The sequence below is a fragment of the Pithys albifrons genome, chromosome 1 (assembly GCF_047495875.1).
Source record: "Pithys albifrons albifrons isolate INPA30051 chromosome 1, PitAlb_v1, whole genome shotgun sequence".
In the NCBI taxonomy this organism is placed as follows: domain Eukaryota; kingdom Metazoa; phylum Chordata; class Aves; order Passeriformes; family Thamnophilidae; genus Pithys; species Pithys albifrons.
The window spans coordinates 66,252,490-66,277,628 of NC_092458.1; the positions used below are offsets into that span (position 1 = coordinate 66,252,490).

The 25,139-nt window shown below is 40.4% G+C and overlaps 1 protein-coding gene across 1 annotated transcript in view; it reads left to right on the forward strand.

Annotated features, from left to right (window-relative positions):
* Positions 1-25,139, forward strand: part of FLT1 (fms related receptor tyrosine kinase 1) — a 115,561-nt gene that overhangs the window by 30,985 nt on the left and 59,437 nt on the right. Inside the window, exons 5-11 of the mRNA XM_071553300.1 lie at positions 1,351-1,513; positions 1,599-1,735; positions 3,202-3,376; positions 7,143-7,260; positions 9,184-9,353; positions 9,763-9,922; positions 24,766-24,880. Coding sequence (XP_071409401.1) covers positions 1,351-1,513; positions 1,599-1,735; positions 3,202-3,376; positions 7,143-7,260; positions 9,184-9,353; positions 9,763-9,922; positions 24,766-24,880 — 1,038 coding nt within the window. The remainder of the gene's footprint in view (positions 1-1,350; positions 1,514-1,598; positions 1,736-3,201; positions 3,377-7,142; positions 7,261-9,183; positions 9,354-9,762; positions 9,923-24,765; positions 24,881-25,139) is intronic.

Consider the following 25,139-nt stretch of genomic DNA (forward strand, 5'->3'; position numbering starts at 1 on the left):
AAATGGCAACAGAGTTCTTCAAAGCCAAGTTACTGCTGAATGGTAGCCAGCAGGCTGTAATATAATGGACTTTACTTGTGTACATATTCCCCTGTGATTTGCATGCTTATTATAGCATCTTATCATTTGTTGCAAAGATAAGGAATTCTACCACATCATTCTATGCTTTGTATTTATTGTTCATTTGACTCATCATGCATTTACTCTTTTGGAGGAAATAGCATGACATGAGTGAACATGATCTCAAGAGTAGCTTTCTGCATAGGCTGAGTGGGCAGTATCAAGGGATGTCACATTTTGGAGAGAAGCTGCACCACTCAGGAAGGACCCAGGCAGCCATGCTTCCCCTAGCCTCTGACAGCCACCCATTCTGGCTTTGGCTGTAGGAAGGGAGGGCTGGCCAACAGATAAGTCCTCTGCTCAAATAGAAGGGAAGAAAAAGATGAAGGGTCATAGCGAAAGTAGTGTGCAGTGAGAAGTGATGGGCTTCAAGATGCTTCCTTGATCCAGGGATCTTAGCTTAAGACACTAATTCCCCTAAACTTTGCTCTGTGCCATCTTTTGAAATACCTTATTTTCACCATAAAAGCAGGTGTTATCAAAGTAGAGTCATATCCAGGCTTTGTACTCATGACTGATCTCTATGTTATCCAAATTGTGGCATTTATTCCATCAATAAGGTCTAACAAGATTTTATCTGAGCTTCAATGCCTATATCATGCTTTACATTTTCAGGGTTTTCTTGATACCTTATGAAAATGGGGCTTAAAGCACCAAGGATCATAATGTAAAATATAATTTTGACTGCTGACAAAGTGAGTTCTGGACCCCACATGGCAATACTTTAAGTCTTTTGGACGACAAAAATGTTAGATGCATCCAACTGAATCCTGGCAGGAATTTGTTAAAGCCACAAAATGACAGCAAATTAAGTCAATTTGTCACCTCCATTGAAAAATGTGTATTTGTGTCTCTGTGCTGAAACCAGGATACTTAATTGCAAAGGTTCACTGAGATAAGCACTTTAGCTGCCAACCAAAAGCCAACAGAATGGCAGCCAAAGTACTGAAGGTAATGAGAGTGTCAATCTATTGTGTCATAAATTACATCCTGTTATAAATAATGAAATCTTGGAAACAAATACAACATTCACATTCTTTACCCAGATTTTTCCTTTATTTTGTGATGAAAATGTTACTTGAAAAACCTGCATCATTAAATGTCATCCTTTATACTTTGATTGGCATTTTTTAGGGTGCTTTTCCCCCCATTCCTCTTTGTTAGCCTCCTTTGATTAGAGAGTAGGCATGAGGATGAGTTGTTTTTACAATGCATGTTTGACACTTCCAGATTCCACGAGAAACCCTAACTCCTGATGGCAAGACAATAATTTGGGACAGCATGAAAGGCTTCAGAATACCTAAGGCAACCTACAAATTCATAGGGCTTCTGAGCTGCGAGACAACCATCGGTGGACGCATGTATAGCACAAAGTACCTAACGCACCGAGAAAGTATGTAGCATTCTCCACTTCCTGTCTTTCAGAAAGCTCTCTTCCCTGCTGACATTACTAATTTTTCTTTCTTTGTCACATGCAGCCAACACAATTTTTGATGTTCAGTTAAGCACCCCACGCCTTGTCAAGTTGCTGAAGGGAGACAGCCTAACAATTAACTGCACAGTCACTGCTGCCTGGAACACCAGAGTGCAGATGACATGGACTTATCCTGGAGAGGTGAGTACTGTGATTAAAATAAAGAACCCAGAAGTTTCCCACAGATCATGCTGCATCCAGCATCCCAGGAGGAATTCTGCTTCGGAATGCTTGCCATGGTTTGCATTCCATCATTTTGACCCTTGCTGACATGTCTCTTAAGGTTTCTTTTTTTTCTTTCTGGTGCTTAATTGAATAAGTAAACATGTTTACACAATGTACTTTGGTTATATTGCATAATCACAAGTGAACACTAGAATTGTTTCATGTCTGGGAGCTTCTTTCCGACCTGGTGAAATGATAAAAATTTATCACCCAGTTCTAGTCACTGTTTTGTGTCTTTCTCTACACATTCATTTCAAAGACTGGCAGACAGTCAGGCACCCAACTTGAGCATGTTTAGAGAAGAAATTTTGATTTAGCTAGCCAAAATCTCATTTGTTAAGTGTCACATGAACAATCCTCTTGTTTTGACAACTACAGGAATGATCTTGAATGTGCTTCTCCACCCTCCACATTGGGAGCATCCTCATAAATACTTGTCTCTTACGGAATAACTGTCAGGGAGTCTATGTAAAGCTGATAAGAAATTTGACATGAGCTTGAGATTTACAATTTCCATTCCTTTCATGTCAGTTTGATTTATGCTGGTAATTCAAGTCAAGATCATTTGTTATTTCTCTCATTGTGTCTAATCACAAGCTGAAATTATGATTACATTATATAGGAAAGATTAATGCAATTATTTATTGCATACTGTAACCATTTTCCCTGGCATTTTTTCACCTTAGAAATAAACAACTTAGCAAGAAGAAATGCTCCAAATAAATTGTATTGCTTATTGCTGCCTTACCAAGACCTAACTGGGCATCACACTTGTGAAATTCTACTTTGTTTTTATTTTTATGGTTAACGAAGGTTGCTCGGTGTTTATAAGACACCAACAATGTCCTAGGTTAAATAAACTTTGAGGCCAAAGGCTGAGGGGGAGTTGCAGGAAATAACTCCTCAGAACTCCTCCAACTTTCATTATCTTAAGTCCCACCCTGCTATTCCCTGCCAAATCTAGTCCCTTTGCCGTCTGTACCATTTCCAGAATCCAGAATTCTCTCCTTCTCATGTTAATGTCCTCTTTTTCTGTGTGCCTGCTGCCTATGGCACTGAATCCAGGCACTAAACTATGTGCTGCTTGTCATATTGTGACTTTGGGGATTTTTAGGAAAAATGCTGGACAGTGCAATGGGAAGCTGGGCATGTTGGCATGGCAGGTTGTACAGAAGGGATGATCTTCCTCTGGAAAGTACCACTTTGGTGAAGACAGGGATGAATTGCCGTATAATGTTGTGTATATTTTTAATTGTTGACCCTATGGAAATGTTAAGCATCTTTTTTTTTCCATGCCTGTGCTGTACAGAGGGATGTGGGGGTCTTTTATTACATTATGATTGGCTTGATTGAGCTTTTTGTTCATTTTTTTGCTTTTGTAGACAAGGAAAAGAGGTTCTGTAACACAACGAATTGATCAGAAGAATACAGAGGCCAATATTTTTTACAGCATCCTCGTTGTTGACAAAGTGCGTGATATCGATAAAGGGCAGTACACCTGCCATGTGAAGAGTGGGCCATCCATCAAAGCTGTTAACACAACAGTCATTGTTTACGGTAAGAAGTGTTGCAGATCTATAGAATACTGAATGATCATGTACCAAGGTCAGTCATATGATAGCTTTACATCTTGAGAGAAAGTGGGAATTAATTTGTAGCATATGCATCGTGAGCAGAAAAAGGGCAACAATGGGGGAAGATTTCTAGGAGGGAAACCATGTGCCATTCCTTACATGACTGTTTTATGTTGTTGGCAGTAGGCATGTTGATGTTCCATTTGATCCCCTTTGTCTACTAAATACTGTGATTACACTGTCTTCAGTCAGTTCTAGCAGATGCAGTCAGGGAAGCTATAGTTTGGAGGGGGAAAAAAGTACAAGCTGAATTTAAATAGAAGAATCCCATTTCCTCTTCTATGGTACTTTATGCATTGCTTCCTCTGAAAAATGAAGAAGAAATAGGTATCCCAGCTCTACATGGAGTAGGTAGCTGGTAGACCAATCAAGAAATGAAACAAGCATAAGATACTGCAAATCAGTAATATGGTTTTACAGCAGGAGCCTTAAACGAGTTCCCTATGATCTGCCTAGGCCTTCTGTGAAGTCTGGCAATTTCTGATGTTATTTCAAATGTATGTGAATAGGACTTTTGTGCATTGGAATTCTATGTGAAACTACTTCTTTGTGGCATCGTGTTACAATTAGGACTATCCAGGATCTTTTTTACTGGTAGTAAAGATGAAGTGACTGTTGAGTGTTCCTACAATAGATGACTCGTGGTCAGAATATTGATTTGTTGCATGTTTTCAGTGGTGTATCTTTTCTCTCTCACCTGGAGGTGTGGACTAAGCAACCTGTGCTGGCATTCTTAGAGAGCATTCCAGTCCATTTTCTCTATTTAATCTCTGGAATAAGTCACTGTCTTGGTTTGAGATAAGCAACTGCCAACCCCCCAAGCACAGAGAGAAAAGCCTCCCTCCTAACACCAGGGAAAGGGAGGAAAAGAGAGGGGAAAGAAAAAACCACTTCAAACTGCATTTATACTAAAACTACATATATTTTTCACAGAAAGAAAGAGACAATTAGAAGAGAGTACAAATATACACTCACACAAGTCTGCAGCAACAAATTCCCCTCTTCAACTTCTTAACAAACACACAAATTCTACTGTCTTAACTACACATTACTTAAGAAAAGACTTATTCCCCAGGGAGACAAACTCAAGCAGAAAGGAGAGACCCAGAACAATACATTTTACTTTCCCGAGATACCCTGTGAGCCAGTGGTGGGCCTGGTCTTCTCCATCCCCCCTGGGACAGCATCATGCATCCTCCCAAGAGGAAGGCCGAGAAGCGACTGCCTTAACCACTCCCACACTGGTTCCTACTTCCCTGGAGATGATGTCATAATGTGGTATGGAATACAAAATTACTGGCTAGAAGAGGTCAGCTGTTAGCTCAGCCCAGCTCAAGTCAGCTGACAGCTTCGGCCTAGTCCAGACTTCAGAGCCCAAATTTAGGCCTACCTAGGTGAACCCATAACATTCTCCACCCCTTATTCCATACCATATTATGTCACTCATATCTTAGGTTCTCATGCTTAAACACTCTTTATTTTTCCAGGGCTGTTTCCCACCCCTCCATAATGTGGCTAAGAGTCCATGAGGATGGGGTAGATATTTCAGATGGGAACAAAGCAGGTCAACTCAGGTCATCTTATCTGATGGTTCATGTCTTTCAGTAGGGTTACCATCCTCTCCTTAGGAGTCCCTAGTTTCCCACTGAGGTTGGGGTTAGAATAGTGTTCACAGTCAAATCCACCCCTTGGCCTCATCCACCTACAGGTGGTCTGAGGCATCATAGGCCCATTGAGCCAGGAACAACCCTCCCCCAGCCAGTCCAGGGTGTGATGTCCTTCATCGGCTCGGCTCTTGGGCACATCAACACTCACACGACGAGTTTTCAAAGATTCAACTCAAACGGCAGTGTCCCACCACACATCAACAGCTTACACAGGCTTCTCTTCATGTCTTTCTCCTTGGTCACACAGAAGTACTACAGTTCACCATGTGCCCCATCCCCCTTAGCAGCAGTCCTAACAGCTTTGGCAGCCTCGGAAGCAGCCCTGACAGCAGCACAAGCAAGCAGCAGAGGCAGAAGCAGCCCCGGCAGCTCGCAGCCCTGGCTCGCTCGCAGCCCTGGCTCGGCTTGCAGCCACTCACGGCTCGCGGCCTCTCATGGCTCGCAGCCTCTCACGTCTCACAGCCTCTCACGGCTCGCAGCCTCCCCCGGCTCGCTCGCAGCCCTGGCGGCAGCCCCACCAGCGACAGCTCTGGCTCCTGTGGGTCGCTCAGCACTGCGGGCACTGGTTCCGGGCGCCGCATCTGTAGGGTTCTCTGCAGGGGGTTCCGCAGCTCCTCTTTTCCCCGTTCACTGGGATCTCACAATGGCAAACACGCTTCACAACTGTGGATAACCTTAAGAATAGTGTTCACGGTTAAATCCACCCCTTGACTTCATCCACCTACAGGTGGCTTGAGGCACCATGGGCCCATTGAGCCAGGAACAACTCCTCCCCATGCCAGTCCAGGTGAGATGCTCCTCATCAGCTCGGCTCCTGGGCACATCAGCATTCACATGATGAGTCCTCAGGGATTCAACTCAAACAGCCGTGTCTTGCCACACACAAACAGCTTACATGGGCCTCTCTTTTTTTCAGTGGCTACATTCACAGCAGGCACCAGTCGAGCTTAGGATGAATCATGATGCCCACTTACTATACTCTTAAACAGATAAACTGAAGCTGTCAGAAATTGAGTTTTAGATTAAAATTAAAGTCAGAGAAGCTGGAACTGTTGAAGTCAGCCTGTAAACTCTTATTCACATTAGCAGCCCCACCTATGGGATACCCATATTAGAAAGAGCCTGTGTGAGTAAAGGTTTGCAGAATCAGGATTGTATCTTTATAACATGAGTTGTGTAGTTAAACTACTTATTTTTCTTCTGCATGTTATTTTCAATGTACATGGCAAGTGTGAATAAATATTGCACTTGTTTAATAGATATTCACCATCCTTATGCAATTCATAATGTGGGTAAATATTGCGCCATAGATACTATCGAAGGGACATTCAAACAAATTTTCATTTTTTGAATCTTTTGTTTTACACAAGTTGGCAGGGCAGGAAAAGAGATATTTTCCAATCTGTTGTATGAATTTTGTGTTCTATTGCCTCTGGTAAAAACCATCAGCTTGCCAGAGAGTTGGAGATATGGGACGGAACAACTGGAAAAGAACAAATTCCAGCAGGTTCGGATTGTTCCAGTGAATTGACAAAGATTTGTTTGTTTGATGAAACAGCTGTTTACCAATATACAGACAGTTTTTGCCTTTTTATTTGCTGTTTCTCTGAAGGCCCCTTAAATCCTCTCTGGCAGAATATTTTCTTTTGGAACATTCATTGATTCTTGGCCTGCAGGAGTATAAAGGTCATCTGATCATCTAGTTCAGCTTCCCACATACCACGAACCACTTTATCTCTTGTGCCTTTTTGTCTGTCTGAAGCACAATATGAATTTGGCTAGATTGTATCTTCTCCAAGCAGATTCATGCCCTGGGAACAGTATCTCAGTTTCTTGTATATTTGTGTATTCTTTTCTATTTTAATGATCTGGGAAGTTAGGCTCTATTCTTGCTGTTGCCATGTGGGAAAATCAAAATTATTAAAGACAATTGTTATTTGGATTCCTGTTCTTTTTAGTAGAGCTACTCTTTTTGCAGGAATGAAAGTCAGTAATACAATGCACTTTTTTATTTTGTTTAAGATAAAATGTTCATTAATTTGAAACATCGAAGGAAAACTGCGCTGGAGGCTGTAGCTGGAAGAAAATCCTATCGTTTGTCAATGAAAGTGAAGGCATTTCCCTCTCCAGAGGTTATATGGTAGGACAACAGTTAACTTCCACATATGCATCCTGGATCTCTTTTTAGATGAATAAGACCCCTTGAAATGACAGCAAACTGGAGACATTACAATTCGAGAGTTTTGTTGGAAGTTTCAGAATTGCCTGGAGTTCGAACAATTTGTGAGAACATTATGTCAGTTTCGCAAGTGCAGAAAAGGAGATCTGAAAAGTTCAAAATTGAGATCCTCAAATATGTTGGATATGTCTCCTCTTGAAATCAATGGACACTCTACAGCTAAATATCTCTAGCAGCCTTGACTGAAGTGTCGCATTCAGCTTCATTCAGATCTAGATATGAGACCTAAACTTGCTTTTCAAACAGTAAAAGAAAGAAAAGAAGGTTTTCATTAAAGTAACTGTTTGCCTTGAGTCATACAGACATGCACTATTAGAAAAAAAACGGAGGTTGGTATTATTATGCAGTGATCTGCAGGTTCTAAATCTACTTTTGTGACTGGAGCATTCAGTTTGTCTCACGTATACTTTGCTAAGAAATCTTTTGAACAGTTCTTTATATAATCCAAATGACTTTTATGTAAAACAATGTTATCTATTCATGATCTCAAGGGCTTTTTTTAAAAATAATTTTAAACACCAGTAGCTCTGGCTCAATTCATTTCACATTAACAAAGGTTCTATGACAAGACTGATTAAGAAAACACACCATACATACATGAACAGTGAGAGTTCATGTTACTCACAGCCAGGAATTACTTTTGCTTCAAGCATGTTGCTTTGTTTATCATGGCTCCACATGGAAAATTAAGGGGTGGGTGTGGTGCTAATGCTAGCCATTTATGAGGCATATTCTCTTTCTCTAATGGTTGGACTTATTGACTACACATATAGATCCAAAAACTTCTGAAATAAAAAAATCTACAAACATTTTAAAAAGATTATTAAAATTTTTTATTTATTTATCATTGTGATATTGGTCAGACATTGGAACAACTAGTCCAGAGTGGCTGTGGCATCTCCATCCTTGGAGATATCCAAAACCATACTGAAAACAGTCTTGGGCAACCCTTTGACCTTGCTTTGTGCAGGGCATTAGACCAGACAATCTCTAAAGGCTCTTTCAGCTGTAACTATTCTGTGGTTTTGTAAAATAGATACAGTGAAATGCCTAAATCCCATAGTCCTGAGATCAGATTTTTCATGCTACTCTATTAGTAAGAGTTTTCTGTACATACTTACCTGTGAATCATTTTGATCAAGCCCATCATCATAGTCAGTCTCTGTTGTACCCTTCTACTAATGTCATGTTAGCCTTTTTTGCAACTTATTTAAATGTGCCTTGCGCTATATTTTAGACTTTGAAGGAAAATGCAGTGCTTCAGGAATCTGTGTGTGAGCAACAGTTAGTACTTTCTATGTTGATTTTCTGTTATCTTTAAAAACATTCACTTGATAGCAAGATATCTGATTCTTAAGTGCTTATCTAATCTACTTACTCTTCCTCTTCCTAAAATCACAGCTGTGCTTAGGCTACTGTAATCCTTTGTCCCAGGATATATTCTGAGGTCACAGAGAAATGGTCAGTGCAGGATGATGCAACCTTTATTTCTTTGAGTGACTCTTGGCCAAAATGGTTGTCTTCTAGACTAAATGGTGGCACAAGCAACTGGGCATCTTCAGAGACAGAATTGTGATTTTCAATTCTCAAGTACCATAGAGCCCTGTCAAATCCTTATCAGTTTTAATATAGAGAATAGTGCTTTACACATATCAGCAATCCTTTTTGAAGAGAAGGATAAGGATAAGACTCTGGTAAACAGAATCTCAGACTATAAATTCAGTCCTTTTCCAAAGATTGAGAAATGTTGTGAAATGAAGTAACACAGGCGATTTAAGCAAAAGTAATTTTCAAAATTTTGGTTTCTGGAATTCTATTAAACAGGTTAAAAGATGGGCTACCTGCTGCTGAAAAATGTGCCCGGTACATAGTTAAAGACTATTCATTAATCATCAAGGATGTTGCTGAGGAAGATGCTGGGAATTACACCATATTATTGAGCATACGACAGTCGAACTTGTCAAAGAATCTTACAGTCACTCTTACGGTAAATGGTAAGTTTGTAACTTGTTCCCATGCTTCTCCTGAACATGTAAATGCTGGATTTTCATTCAGGTAGCTTGTCATTGATTGTGCACAGATCAGGTCTTTGTGGATTTTCTTACTGACTTTCATTGGCCCAAATCCAAGCCTCAGATGCAGGGTGACAGACCAGTCTTTGAATCCAGAGATGGACACTGGTTTTCATTAGAAGGGTTTCTGTCTTCCACAGTCACATACTTGTTCTGGTGAATTAAATGTGTTACTAACCATCATCTGACTTGATTTAGAATGGCTGGGTTTCTTTGTTCTCCTGGGGATTTTTCTTGTTACTCACACTGCAGTAATGTAGTGTTTTTATCATCATGCTATACATTGGAAATGAGCTCATTTTAATTGCTTTTCAATTTTTACCCTTTACAGTGAAACCCCAGATATACGAAAATGCTGTGTCATCATTCCCTGATCCCAATCTGTATTTACTGAACAGCAAACAAGTGCTGACATGCACTGTCTATGGTATTCCTCAGCCTAAAATTACATGGATGTGGTACCCCTGTAAACAAAACCATTATAAAACAAGGTAGGACAACTTCTTTACTTTTATTTAGCATGTCTTCCTTTACTATTACACTTAAATATTTACTTTTTTTTTAGTGAGAATAAAGCTTGCTGTAAACATTGCTTAGTTGGTAACGTTTGTATACTTTTAATCAATGTATTTTCTTTATTTAACATGTAATCACAGTGCAATTTTTTCTCCATTATTATTTGAAAATGGAGGACAGAGTTGTTATTTTTGTATTGCTATTTGGCTTTATTTACAGTTCGCTATTATTCATGCATGCAGTATTGGTCCAGAGGCGATAATTGCTTTTCATTTTCATGAGAGAAGCCTTGCAGACAATGTCTTGCAAAGTTCACATGCTTTCACATGGAAGAGTTTCTCTCCATGCATAGTGATTCCCATGTGTGGCTTCTGTTGAAATTAATTAATTAATTGAAGGTCAAATCTTTCCTATGCTACACTGAGTCATAAATTCAGTTTAGCAAGCCAAATATGCCCAGGATTCTCCAGATAATATTTAAAAATTTGTAAAAAATATAAATGACATCATACAAGCATACTTGATGCTGATGTGGTGCTCAACTAATCCTCTTTTATATTTAAGCTTTCTTTTGAACTCTGTTTCTTACAATTATGAGTTGACTCATTTGTCCAAAAGTCTTCCTGCATCATGAAACCTGACACAAACTCAATGATTAACACTCAGCTACCACAATGACATTAGCATTAAGCTACTTTTGGAGGGTTCATACCTGCAAGGTATTTGGATCACAGCACAATGGAGATAGTTAAAAACCTATCAAAAGTTTAAGAACCAACATTTTATCAGTTTTGGTTGAAGAATAACCACTTTCCATAGGATTTCACTTCTTTAATGCTTTCATAGAATTGGAATTTAGTGCCAATCCAGACAAATATTTAAGCATGTGCTTAACTGCAGGAGTACAAGATGCCATTTAACTAACTACAACAAACATCTCAAACTAGGGGTACATGCTTTAAGATCAGTGAGAGAGTGGTCAGCATTTCCTAGAAGCACATGCTATTTTTCCCATTATGTTTTTCTTTGGGATTATGCTAATGGTGTGTCTTTCTGTGTCCTTCTCACCAAGAGGTGGCACTAGCAATCTCCTTCTGCTGGAATAGGTAGAACCTGAAATTCGCCATTTTGAGGACAGGTGAGGGCTGCATTTCCTCTGTCTGGTATGTTGTCTTTGAAGGGCAAGCCACAAAATTCTGAGTATTAATTTATTTTTGCAAATAAATGTAAGAGAAAAGAAAACACATCTTTTAACTAGAGGAAGATTGAGAAAGGCGTATATAAAAATTTTCAGTCTTCTAGTTTCAAGAGTTTGTACAACTATGCATACCCTGGATTGAAATCCTAGTGCAGTGCTGAATAAACAGTTGTTTCTTCCTTGGGAACTGAAGTGGTGCTCATCCATTGTCATATATTTCCTTCTGTTAGCAATCACAGATCTGCACTACAGCACAAGAGAGCGTGTCATCAGAAAGAGAAATTAATACCCACAAGCAGGTGTTCAATAATGTGCTAATCTGTAGACTCCATTAAATGCTAATTAGGAGTGTGTTTGAGCAGGTGATCAAAGTAGAAATGTAACAATTTGAATCAGCTATTGGCTCTGTTACAAGGTTGTTTCCAGACTTGCTTCCAAATTGCTTTGTAATTATTCTGTGACGATTCTCTTTAACCCTCTCCCCTTCCTTCTTCTTAAAGTACTCACTGAAGAAGCAGTCTGGAGAACACCATTTGTTATGCTTTGCCTAAAAAGGAGTGGAATGACTTCCTCTATATAATACGATGACAATTACCTATCACAGAAAGGCAGAAATACCTGAGTAGTTACATTTTGTCTCCTGTTCCAGGAAGGGGGCAGAGTGGAGTAAGTCAGCAGCTGGCATGTCTTGCTCAGGCTGATGTCTGTGCTAGTTCAGATGTTTGCCTTGAAGAACCGCAAGACTCTTTGATCCCACCTATTTCATTATACCTTCCTCTTTGTGTGAGGGGAGGTCTGCCTAAACAACAGATTTAAGGTGCATGAAGGAGATTAAAAATGTATTTTGTTCTGCCATTACAGCATTTTTTTTATATTTATCTGCGCAGTGTCAGGTTTTCAATATTAAAATGTTGTTCTGTTTGTGCTCAAGTAGTGCTTATTTCTGTGCACAGATGTACCTTGTACTTTAAGTCAACAAACCTCACAGGCTGTCACTCACATTGAATGGCAGTTGGGATTCCCAGCAAAATTTCTGAGTCACGTGTCACAGAGCAGCCACTCTGAGTAAAAAGATGATGTTGCCTCCACGACCTTGCAGTGCACAGATCCGTTTGCTCCAAGACTTTTAGATGTGTTTAACTTCATATTACTTGAATAGTGTCACTGCAAGCTGGGGAATAATGCATAGTGCATGTTAGATGTTTTTATTTTTGAAGAACAGTTGCCTCCTTAACAGCAGCCATTAGGTTATATGGCTGCTTCTTTCAATTTATTTTTGAGGCAATATTTCTGTTTCAACGATCTAAAAATACCTCAATGAATTCCATTGCTTTTAAAAGCTGATATAGTTTCATACTTTGTGATTGATGCAGTCAATTTGCATAACTTTTCTCTCTACTTCACTCTGGCCAGTAACACGAGACTGGCCAAACAAAATAATTTCCATAGTTTCCTCATAGCAAATTAAAAGTAATGAAAAAAAAGTTGTGAGATTGCTCAACAAATGTGAATTTTTGAAATGTGGAAAGACCAACATCATTAAAATTCCCTATTATTTATTTTCACTTACAATTACTTTGTTTAAACCAACTCTATTGCCCTTAAATAACTTTTTGTTAGCTAGCTAGCTAACTAGATAGATGGGTGGAAAGGTTCTTTTCTGATGGTCACCCCATCAAGGAAACATGGATGAGTCAAGAAGAGCTGTCTGGGGCAAAAGGTAATGTTCTGGGTTTTTTACATCTTATGCAAAGGTATTAAATTTAGAGATGACAGGTAAAAGACAGTAGAATGATGCAATAAGAAATAAAGTTAAAAGTAATTAGAAAAAATAATAAAATAAATATTTCTTGAAAGATTGAGAAACTTCTTTTCCAGGACTACGTTACTGCAGCTTTGCTGCTCTGCAGCAGACACATGCATTCCCAGGCTGGGCAGACCCTAATTGTTCAGTGAATATAGCAGAGGACAGCTGGTGGGACACTTGTCCTGCAGTGTCCACCAGCCTCCCTGGCCTCTTCTCTACCACTCTGGAGCTGTTCTTTCTGTCCAGGTTTTGGCTCAGGGTGGATTGTCAGCTGAGATGTCTGGGGGCAGACAGCTGCAGGGCTTGCTGAGGGTCTCCAGAGCCAGGCAGGCTGGGATCCACCTAAAACAGATGAGTTTGAAGGCTGCAGAAGAAGTGCCTGCATGCCAGGAATGGGCTTGATGTTAATGGTTCTTGACCTGAATCTCTTCAGCAGACTTGTGTTTATCTTAAACTGGCCTGGCAGAGATTGCCAAAAAGGGCATGTGTGATCCTGCTATTGCTCAGCAGTTATGCAGTGTCATTTGGGGCCAGTTTGTCTCTCTGGACGTTTCTATGTGGGCAGTTCAAGAGAGATCTTTGAGCTCTGCCCAAGGTTTGACTGATCTGCCCCTCAGAAACTGCAAACAGATGCAACACTGAATTTTACCATGAGTGTTCCAACTGTCCCATCACCTTGCTGCCTCCCTCTCTCCTTGAGCTATCAGTTTTGTTTAGCTTCAAACTGAGTATCAGATTATTATTTTACAACCCTGCCATCACATCAGTCTGTGGGTTTTTTGCTTCCTTTTGTTTTTTTGGGGTTTTTTTCTGTGTTTGTGTGTGCTTCAGGTAGAGAGAAACATAATGGTGTTATGAAGTTGCCTACAAAAACAAATTGGAAAAATTAGTACATGACTCTCTGCCTTCCTGACTGTAGTGTCAGGATAGAATTCTTCCTGATGATAAAACCACCTAATGGTGGGATTGGAGATGAAGGGCTGAATAACTGAAGACAGAAGCAGGCAGCAGGAACCAGGACTGTTCAGCAATTCCAGGGCTGGTACTGCTGCCAAAGAGCTAATTTTGGGAAACCACAACATTTGCAGCACTCTGATTTGTGGGTGTCCTCTTTGAAATCACTAGTGATTTAACACAGAGTGCTAAGAAGGGAATATCACCTCCCTTGGAGACTTCTCTGCAGTGTCAAGGCAGGGTCACATGAATGATTTTCTATAGAAACAGCTTTCTATAGAATTTCTATAGAAATAGATCTCCAGCACTGCAGAGGGAGGAAGAGGAACATCTCTGGGAGGAAAAGAATAGAGATTTTCCTTGAAATTTCTGCAGACATGCAAAAAGACTGAAACTACCATGATGACATTTCACAGCCAGACTCCTACTGGCTTCAGTGAAAGAAGAGGCAGACCATGTGTGCATAACAGTCTAATTGCATTTGTGCATTGGTTATGTTGGTGTATTAATAAGGGATTGAAAGGCAGAATCTTTAGGATGTGCTTGGATAGATGATCAGGGGAAGCCAGATTTGGAACATCAGTGAGGTATGTAAAATGAACAAATGAAGAACAAATGTTAATTGTACTTAACTAGAAATGTACTGAACAACCCAAATTTAATTGTTGAATGTCTGCAAACATTGATGCCCATTAGTTTGTCCACAGCTACTGGTTTTGTGTCCCATGCCACCTTCTATTTTCAGGAAGGGAAAGTCTGGGTCCTTAGAGCTGGTAAAAGTAGGTCAGATGCCATTAATAAACAGGTAGTTCTAAAATGCCTTTGTTTCATTTGACATGTGGCTAGATCCTCAGCTCTAAATTCACACTGGCTGAGGATCTGGCTGGTGGCCTTTGTGCCTTTCACCCTGTACTACAAGAAATCTTCTTACAGGAATCTAGTAATGCAAAGGTACTTAACGGGTACACCAAAAATTTACACTAGGTATTCCCTTATTTTGCTGCGGTTGGGGAAATAGAGTAGTGTGAAATAAACCCCCAAACCCTGTGTTTTTATACATGTCTTTATAAAACTGCAGATGAACTGCCATGAATGTACATTGTAGCAGCGTGGACTTGCAGGGAATTTGAAACCAAAAGAGAGAGAGGAGTGAAACGGCATCTGTTCTACTTCAGCCTGAACAAGCAATATGCTGAAGTATCTCATTCTGCACTTCCACTGGGACCCAAAAGTCAGTGCTTGCTTATGAACACATTCTTTCCTCTAAAAACAGCTAGTAGGGCTGTATCCTTGTCTTCAGTCAGTATGATGGAATTCTGAAATGTTTTTTAATATTTTGCTTGCAAAATGCCATATGAATCAGACCTGCCATGTACATATTGTTACATAAGCTTGACAAAGACATGCTTCACACCAAGTACAGTTTGCCCCAGTCTGTCCTCAGGGTAGCATGCTGATGAATTTATTCTCTAAGCTAGAATTTACTTCTATATGGCTCTTAGTTGAACCAGAACCTTAAGTTTTCAAATTTTGAAATTGCTAGTTTTCAAATCACTTTAAATCAGATTTTTAAAAAAAAATTAACCCCAAAAAGCATTATACTTTTTGTCATTGCTCAAACTTAAAACATAAGGATTACAGCAAGATCCAAACGGGCAGGGATGCTCTGCTTAATAAATATCACACTTTTATTCTTACTTGCCTATGGGGGTTTTTTTCACTTGCTCTTCTCCCTGCCCCCCCCACCCTTTTGTGGCTTTCACAAGGTGGTCTCTTGTCTTTACTGTGTGCAGTCTGACACCCCATCCTAATTAAAAACACATAAGGGTCACAGAGCTAGTGGGATATTTCTGCTTGATCTTTTACTCCCTGCGGCCCAGCCCACATAAAATAAAGTGTGTGACAGGCTGTACGTGGGGACAGCACGTCGTGAGTGAGGCCCCGCACGCTGGCAGTGTCCGAACCAGTGGGGCGTCCCAGCCCGTAGCCAGAAACCTGCTCCTGCACTAGCAGGGGCTCTGGGCCAAAGGAAGGCACTAGGTCAAACTCTGTGTATGCTTAGGAGTGATTATGAATGGAGGACTATTACTGGATCAAGTACACCTTTTACAAAAATATACAAACTTGGGTTAGCATCCTTTTTCCTTTTATGTGTATGTCTTTCAAAAAGCCTTTGCAGAAGGCTTTGAACAGATACGGCGTGTGAGGTAAGATCATGCTCAGAAAATATATTCAGTTAAAAAATAGAAAACAGAGGTTAAGAGGGAACAACCAGTTCTTGCAGCGTAGGGAAACGACCAGTGAAGTTTCTCAGTAGCTGGTCCTGGGGTCTGTACTTGTCAACATGTTCAGAAATAACCCATAAAAAGCGGTAAGGAGGTGACAGAGTTTGCTGATGATACCAAGTTATTCAGGTTTGTAAGGATGAGGGGCTGATTGCGAAGAAATGCAGAACGGTATGAGTCTGGGCATTCAAGTGATAAAGTGTCAGAGCAAAATTCACCTAAGATAAATGTGCACAATGCACACAGGATAAAAAAGTCTTGCTTTCATATGTGAAATGCGTGTAAAAAGGCTGTTGTCTGATCATTACTACCACAAAGAGGGGTCTGAGTGTTGTGATAGATGCGCTTGTGGAAGTGATCACCATGAGCAGCTCAAAAAGCAAATTAAGTGTTAAGTGTTGCCAGGAAAGAAATAAAGACCAAAATAGAGAGCACCATGATGATGCCACAAATTCATAAATTACTGAGATCATTTATACTTTGAGCATTTCTGATCCTTTCATTTTAAAGGATGCAGCAAACTGAGAGGCACACCAGGAGTGGCATCAAAAAGGGTCAAAAGAATTTTCAGGGAATGAGAAGAATGTGCTAGGGATGAGTGAGGAAGGAGGTCAAGTGTCTGCAGACCAAAAAAAGAGGTGACTTGGTGGGCTACAAGATAGAGATCTACAAACTTGTGAAGGGCATGACTGAGAATCAGTTGTACGTGTCTTTTCCAGTTCAAGAAGTAGGGGCCATTAAATCAAGACAAGAAGGACACAGTTTGGAACAGAAAAAGGATACAGTTCTTCATGCAGTGGACAGCATATCAGTGAAAACTCCTTGCCAGAGGATTTTGGAGGTTTAAAAAGTTTGCACAAAGTCTTGGAAGAGAAACCCATTGAAGTGTAGAAACAGTTTTCATTGTGGGAAGTTTCTGAATGGATAATAATTGGTGACTGGGGGAGTATTAGGAGGAAATATCTGAAGTTAGTTCTACTCTTACTCATCCCCAACCATCTGCATATGGTCATTGTTGTGACAGGATATAGGGTAGATGGATCCTTGGTCTTACATCCATGTCTGTCAGTATTTTCTCTTCCTGTTTTCCCTCTAATCAAGTCCCCTCTCTCCTTAAAAATGTTTCCCTCCATTCTTTCTCATCCCTTCCTTGTTTTCTGCTTGCACTTCCAGTCCCTCACTCCAGTCAACCCAGAGTTGCTCTCAAAACTTTACTTGAAGTGAAGCTAAATACAAATCATCTTGAAAAACACAGCCTCTGTCTCCTTAACTAATCATTGGAAAATGGAAAGGGTGTAAATTGTGCCTTCAGCTTGCCAGCAAGACAGTGAGTATTAAGGACTACATAAATAGGTTAGGAGGAAGTTACTCCTTTCTATAACCAAGAGGATCCAGTCAGGACAGCAAAGGAAAGGAAGGGAATTTTGACATTGTGAGAAGGAAAGTGTTGGAGATACATGGATCTTGGAAGGTTATAGATGGAAGGTCTAGAAGTCAAGTGAGCTATCACAAGTGAGTGTGCATGAAAAGGAACTTATGCTAGAAGGGTCTGGACAATATATTAGACTTTATATATACGGAACATGAATTTAAAAAAAAGTAGAATGCGAGATTGCATATAGAATGTAGAAGTTTTGTAGACTTTCTCTTTAGGATTCTGTTCAACCAAATCACAAGACTCTCTTCCATACTATACTACAGACTATTAACATCAGATGTTTTTTTCCCCTGAAAGACATTCTAGGTACTTATGGAAATCTCATGCTTTGAGGGATAATTCTATAGTTCCAGCCAATATCCAGCTCCTCTGTGGAGGATGTGATTGTTGCTTTGAGGCAGAGAAAGTGGAGGCTGAGTCACAGTGATTGTAGTCTAGTAAAGGAGGGAAGGGAGGCAGATAACAAGGAAGGAAGGAAGGTAGGTTTGTCTGAAATGTGATGGTATTTTGTGTCCATGAAGAATGTTAAGCAGTGTGAATCAGAAAATTGTGTGTCAAGAAACAAAATACCAGTTATTTGCTAAGACAACGGGAGAAAATTTCAGGTAACCTCAGGATGTACCGACACCTGAAAAATGACTTTTAAATGCTATGTTCCCTAATGACCAGTGGTCTCAAATATTGCCAAAGAAGTTAGAAGCAAAATGGTTTTTTTGGTGACTTTCAGCCTCAATCATTTGCAATTTTTGTTGTGAGTAACTGGTGTTGCAGGGTGCTCAGTTGTGCAGATATAGAAGTGATTTTTTTTCTTGTGGAAATGTGAGCATGGGCTGATGAAGGGTTGAAAGTTGGGGTAGGTAACACTGCTGCTGATCTTACTGCTTCTTTTGAGATAGCTCATATCACTCGTCTTTCCATGGTAGCATACTGGAGTAGTTCAGGGCAAATCATAATGTTTGGAAAGAATGAGTAGGAAAAAGAAACACTATCTCATTATCTGGTTCCATGTAGATAATAGCAAGTGAGGCAGTGTGTAGCTATCAAATTCTTTTTTGATAGAGCCATGGAAATATACAACATATGCCATACTGTTTCAAAGATGCTGACAAGAAGGATGAGGCATTTCGGACATCAGGGATCTCCCCTTACTCTCCAAATATCCCACTCAATGGGGAAACAAATCATCCCACAAAAGAGAACTCAGTCCTTCCTCTGGCAAATTATCAGTTCCCCAGGGCCCCATCCCAGCCTAATGCATGGAGGACACTTAAAAATCCTCCAGCCACTGCACAGCTTGTCAGTGAATAGTTTCTCAGCATGGTTTCCTTGGTCACGAGTTGCACCTGCACTGGAGGCAGAGGTTGAGGAGTGGCAATGGAGAGTTGCTGCACTCTCAGGGTCATGAGTGTGCCTGAAGTGAGATGAGCTGGTGATATCCCATCTGCTTGTGGTGGGCAAGTGCTGACAGTACTATGAGAAGCAGTAGGGACCAATGACAGTGGGAGGAGCAGAGAGGATAAGGAGATGTGGAAGGAAGGAACCTGCACCACTTTCACTAGGATTTTGTTTGCCTTTCCTTGTAATTGTTCCTAAGTAATTATAAATAAACAAATAAGTAATATACAATGTAAAATATATCCAGTTTCTACCATTTGTAGTTTTTCTCCTAGCCTCACAAACCCCCATACTCGGGAAGATACTTGGGATGAGCTCTCAGTTACAGCTTTGCCAGTGAATGCACTTGGGCCAGTGTTTCAACCTCTAACTGATTGGTTTTGATCTAGAGGAGGAACACATGGACCATGGCTTCTTAGAACCACAGACTTACATGCACAGACAAACCTGGTGGGGGCCCAGCAGATGTTCTCCCCCTGCCTCCCATAAAACACATTTCACAAACTGTGCATGATCCCTGCTACTATTTTTCCACTCTGTTTCCTGTTTCAAATTGACTCACTATTCCCAAGGACACGTGTCTACACAAGCCCTGTGCTACCAATTGCATAGTGCTGGATGCTGAGGCACAGAGCTGGCGAGACACATGTAATTCATATTTTTTTGATAACTTTCAAATTAAAAACAGTTCCTATGTATTCTTTACAATTCCAGGAATTCCCAGAGTTCCTGTCTTAATGTTAGTGTCGTCACCATTGCTTCTTGAAAGATATGAGTCAGCCCAACTTGGATTTGTAGTAGCATTGCCCTAATGCTGCTAGGAATGGATTGCTGCCCTTAAAAAAATGATGCTGAGAAAAGTATCACGCCTATCATCAATCACTTTAAAAAATGGGCACTGTTACTGACAGGATGGCTTCCTCTGGCTCCTAGTACTGCTGCAATTGACAAATACTATCAATGGACTACCTCAGTGAATGAGAGTGTGACTGGGGCTGCCCAAGGCTTTGCCAAGGGAACGCTGAGTTGAATGGAATGTTACAGGGGGTAACATTGCAATGGCCTCTGCCATCACACAGGAGGAATTGGAAGGGAGGAGCTGGGAAGACAAAGAGACAGAGATGAATTTTTTTCCAACTGACCCAGGGACTGAGGCTCTTCTGCTGATATTTGTCATACTGCTTGAACTGCAAACTGCAATACTGTCTTTGGATGGGGAAGTTGTGTCTGGACAGGCTGGGTCTGGGGCTTTCATTTAGACCTGACTGTCATACTCAGGGGCAAACCAGTCCTGTGGATAATTGGACAAATCACCACAGCTCCTATGCTCTGCTATAAATTACTGGGGTGACAACAGAAGAGCTTTTCTTCTGAGACCAGTGGTTTCATCAGCAGGACTTTAGCTTGGAGCTGGTTTGTAGTTTGATTTCAGTGAAATACATCAAGGTGACATGAAGTACACTCTTACCCTGGAAAATGTTCCCTGTTGATAGTTATAAATACACCACACTATTGTGCTTGGCATGCTGTGTGCTAATAGAGGTGAGGGCTCTGAAACTCATTAGGAAAGGGAGCAGGCCACCAAGCAGAGTGAGGACAGTGTGAAGCGAAGGTTGATCACCACAGCCTTGTCCAGAATAAGCCATGGGAGTTTTCTTATCTTGCTTTGGCAGGAGGTGCTGCTAGCTTCCTGTGCGAAATCAGGAGCATATGCTGCTTTCCTCTTGTTGTTTGGCTTCCTCTGCAACACAAGACGGTTCCCAGCACTGTGATTATCTTTGCATCTTCAAACATGGCACACTCTGCTTCCTCAAGGGCTTGATGTATTCTTAAGAAGGAGGCTGGATCCCCTCCCCCAGACCACTTTTCCAGAGCCCCTGTCAGTGCCAACTCCACACATCACAGACCTTTTATAAAGCCAAGCTTAAAGTCTAGTTGCATAAACCACCCCCAGCCTTTCCAAAGTTGTGTAAATCTCTGGAGCTCTGGGCGATGAGCAGGTCTGACAGCAGAGCTCACCATGCACCACAGGCAGAGCTGCTCTCACCCCTCCTTCCCCCTGTGCTGGGCTTCTCTAGAAACCTGAGGGAGAATTAGCAGCTCCTGTTTTTACAGGAATAGCCTTTTCCTCAGACTCGTGCCTGTGTGGGCGGGGGTGTGTGCAGGCAGACACCAGCAAATGTGCATGCCAGCATGCATGCAGGCACATGGGAAAAACTACTTAGGAGGTGAAAAACCTGATTGCTTTGCTCCTACCAACACTCAACTAAGACAGCAGAGCCTGATTACCTTGCTCTGAGGTTGCATAGTGTTTATAAGCATAGCTCTGTACACACCCCTTCTAGCATTTGTTATATGGAATCTTTCCACATGCAGTGTCACACCAACAAAACAGGAAGATGAAAGGGTCTGCAGGGAAACAGGTGAAAGAAACGCTTAGAAATGTGCTGGTAGATATCAGCTTGTTTATCTCCGTGCACACTGTGTGCTTGTTCATTAACCTGGCAGTTACTGTGGTGTAAAACTCCCTGAAGATGCAAAGCACTGAGGCTCTTCCCACAACGAAATATTTAAGGAATTCATGTATTCTGGAGATATCTGGAGTAAGATTCAAATATCTGAAGTTCAGTGGGATTTCCCTGAAAATACAGGCAGTTATTACTAAAAATGGGATACCCTTGCTATATTACTGAGTGGGTAGTTTGTAGTAATTTGTAGTTTCTTTCAAAAGCAGAAAAATATGTAGTTGATGTTATCTGAGGACACACGCAATGAAACACCAATTGAGTTAATGGGTAGATGATTGTCTATTTAGGTTCCAGCCAGCATAGATTTTTGTGTTTTCATTTTTCTCTCTTTCTCTCCAAGCATCTGTACTTAACACAAACATTTGGTTTGATGACTACATCTAAGTTCAGCGGAGCCTTTTCTCTTTCTGTTACAAAATGCCTGTTGCTAGAAGAGGTCAGGGTAAGAGGCAGGACCCTAATTCTCTCTTCCCCATCTCTACCTGATGCTGCTGGCTTAGGCAGCATTTTTCACATGGCACCCTTGGCAGCAGCAAGAGGCAGGATACCTTGGAGTATTAACCTGAGCAGCCAACTCAGGAGAGTGGACTGTATGTAGCTTGTGTGCTGTCCCTAAGCTATGTTGGAGTATTGGAGGTTAAAGTGAAGGCATTTGGCAGCTGATGAGACAAATCATCTTGTTCTGCATCCAGGGATGAGTCTGAGTCTTGTCCTAGACTTTGCCTGGCAGCTGTGCTGCAACTGATCTCTATGTTTGCTGATCAGCAGTCTGTGGAGCCAAAGTAGCATATAGAACAGTATTCAAATCTTCAGCTTTCTTGGGGGCTGTTGGATATAGTATTCTCAGCTTGATTGTGACTTGATTAAAAACATGGACAACAACTATGAAGTACATTTGAGTTTCTACTATATTAGCATAAATATAATATATATATTATATATATTACATATAATATATAATTCTACTGCAATTGGCACTTTGGATGTGGAATGGTATATGAAGGCAGTAGAGTTCACAGATGTGCCTCTGGAGCTAATATTTAATTTAGCATTTTACATGGGGTTTTTTCTTGTTATTGTGATGTTATTGTAGTTATGATGGTGGTTTTCACTACAGTATTAATGAATAATCAGCATCTCTTTGTGCTAACCATCAACAAAGACATAACACTGTCCTCATCTCTAAGACGTTGCAACCCAGTCTTTCTAAGGAATTATGAGGAAGAGTATAATAATAGCAACTAAGTCTGGAGGCTACAGAGCTGCAAGAAAGGAAATTGGAGATGCTTTTCAAAGGTGCACAAGCCATTTCTGAGCATGCGTTATACCTTCCTTCTGTAAGCACTTTTGTGGTAAAGAGTACAAAATTTCAGGATTCCAACAAAGAAACATAAATGTGTTCTGTGGGGAAAAGGAAAAAAAGCTAGGATGTACTTTTTAGTGTGGGTGAAGTGAGGGTTTGGTGTGTCTGTTTTCCTGTGAGATTGCATCCAGTCAAGGATGTGCTTTTGATACTGCCTGTTTGTGTGCCTACAGTACTGGCATCATGAAATGAGTTCTGATATCTCTATGGCACAGAAATGTTGCCAGCTTACTGAAATTATCGTGTCTTCAGTGTTTTTGTCTTGCTACAGAATCAGACTTAGAGTATTAAATGTGCAAGTAAATGACATACACTTTTCTGAATAATTTTTAATCATTTTTTTCCCATTTGGATGCATCAAGTGCCTTTATTAATGCAGCTCTCTTTCATCCACCCTAACCTCAACAATCATGTATTAGAAGTCAGCTTTTAAACGAGAGTCTGAAAGAAATGGTAGTGTAGATAGTGCTTTCCTGCCATGCTATTGCTTCCTGCCCTCTCTCCATGCACAAATCTCCATGGCCTTCTTCTGGTTGTTTTGCCTTTTCAATGCACATTGTGAAATTTGGGCAGACCATCATTTATTACAGCCCAAGTTAGATTCCATGTCATCATCTTTTTAAGCTATAATACCTACTAAGACACTGGCCAGTTCAACAGAAAGCAGCGCAATTAAAAACAGGCATGTAAGGTTACTGTACTATTGGTATTCTAAACAACAAAAAGTTTAAGTGAACTGCACAGTGGTCAGGATTGCATCACATTCTGTTATCCAGTCACTAGGCTTTAAAGTTCATTTCTCCAAACAACTGTTATACATGTCAGAGCTATTTGATTACAGATACTATAGTTATTATCTTTCAAATCCATGGAAGATCAAAGGAACATAGCATATTTGAAACAGGTTCACCCAGTTGAAAGGTTAATCTCTATCAATGAAGCTGGAATTGAACAAGTAACGCCTGGAGACTGGATGAAAACTAAACTAGATATTCTCAAAGAAGAACAGGGTCAGACAGCGTTTAAGCAGCATTCCAGTGTGTTTATTTCCATGTGTACTAAATTAGGCTTGGAGGAATAAATTAGCTCTACCATGACCACACCTGAATGTTCTGATTAAAAGCCAATTTGTTGCATAAGGCAAAAACATTTTTTCTCTGCAACTTTCATTCATTAAGATGACTTTGATTTTTTCCCCGTTACAGTATCATTTAAATCCCTTTGCCATTTAGCTTTGTTTAACTGTGTTTTGTTAATTTGCATGATTATGCTTATTTTTATTGTGTGTCTTGTAATCACTGAGCCTCAGTATTGATAGTTTGCTGTTTTGTAAACTGAACTAAAGAAGATACTCTAAAATTACTTCCAGCATCATCTCTCATTTTAACAAAAAGAACTTGCATGTAGTAAAACAGTATCCAATACGTTGTGGAATGGATTTTGAAACAAATATAATTTGTTTTGAGTTAAAGGCTAAAAATAGTATCATCTCACATTTTAAGCCAATGTTAAACCATGGTGGTGTCTGAAAACAGGAGCATTGGAAATGGGATGTTGGTCTTCCATAGCCCTATATTTAGGCTCTGACCGTAAACTCTGAACTCCTGGTCCACAGTGGGTTAAATGTGAGCATTGACTCCAGAGAGCCAGTATTCAAGGAAGTGCTGTGGAAATGGATCCAATTATCAGGCTCCAAATCTCAAGATTTAATGAAAAATAACTCTACTTCCCTGCTCATCACAGCACTCACAGTTTACCTGACTGATCACTGTTTTAAAAGCAATTGTTTTGTGTTACGTGTTGAATTGCTATCATCAAATCAATGAAATTTCTATTTTTGTTGTCTTCAGGCATGGCTTTTGCTTTCATACTGAAGGCTCTTTCAACCTGAAAGCTGGCAGCAACATAGGAAACAGGATCCAGAGCATCACTGAGCGATCGGCTGTAATAGAGGGCAAAAATAAGGTATGATTCCTTGGAGCAAATAACCTTCCTGTGTGACTGGCTGTGTTGAAAAGACACTGTAAGATGCTATCGAGGTAACAGTGAAGAAGCGAGTATTTTTATTTTGTTTAGATTTGCAGACCTACAAACATGCTTATAACTTTCATACTTGATATTTAACCACAGAGATGAAGAGATGTCTTTATTTCTGAAGGCAGTCATATTAATATAAGTGACATGCCAAGAGAGTGGATCAGTGGGATTCACACTAACTGTTCTC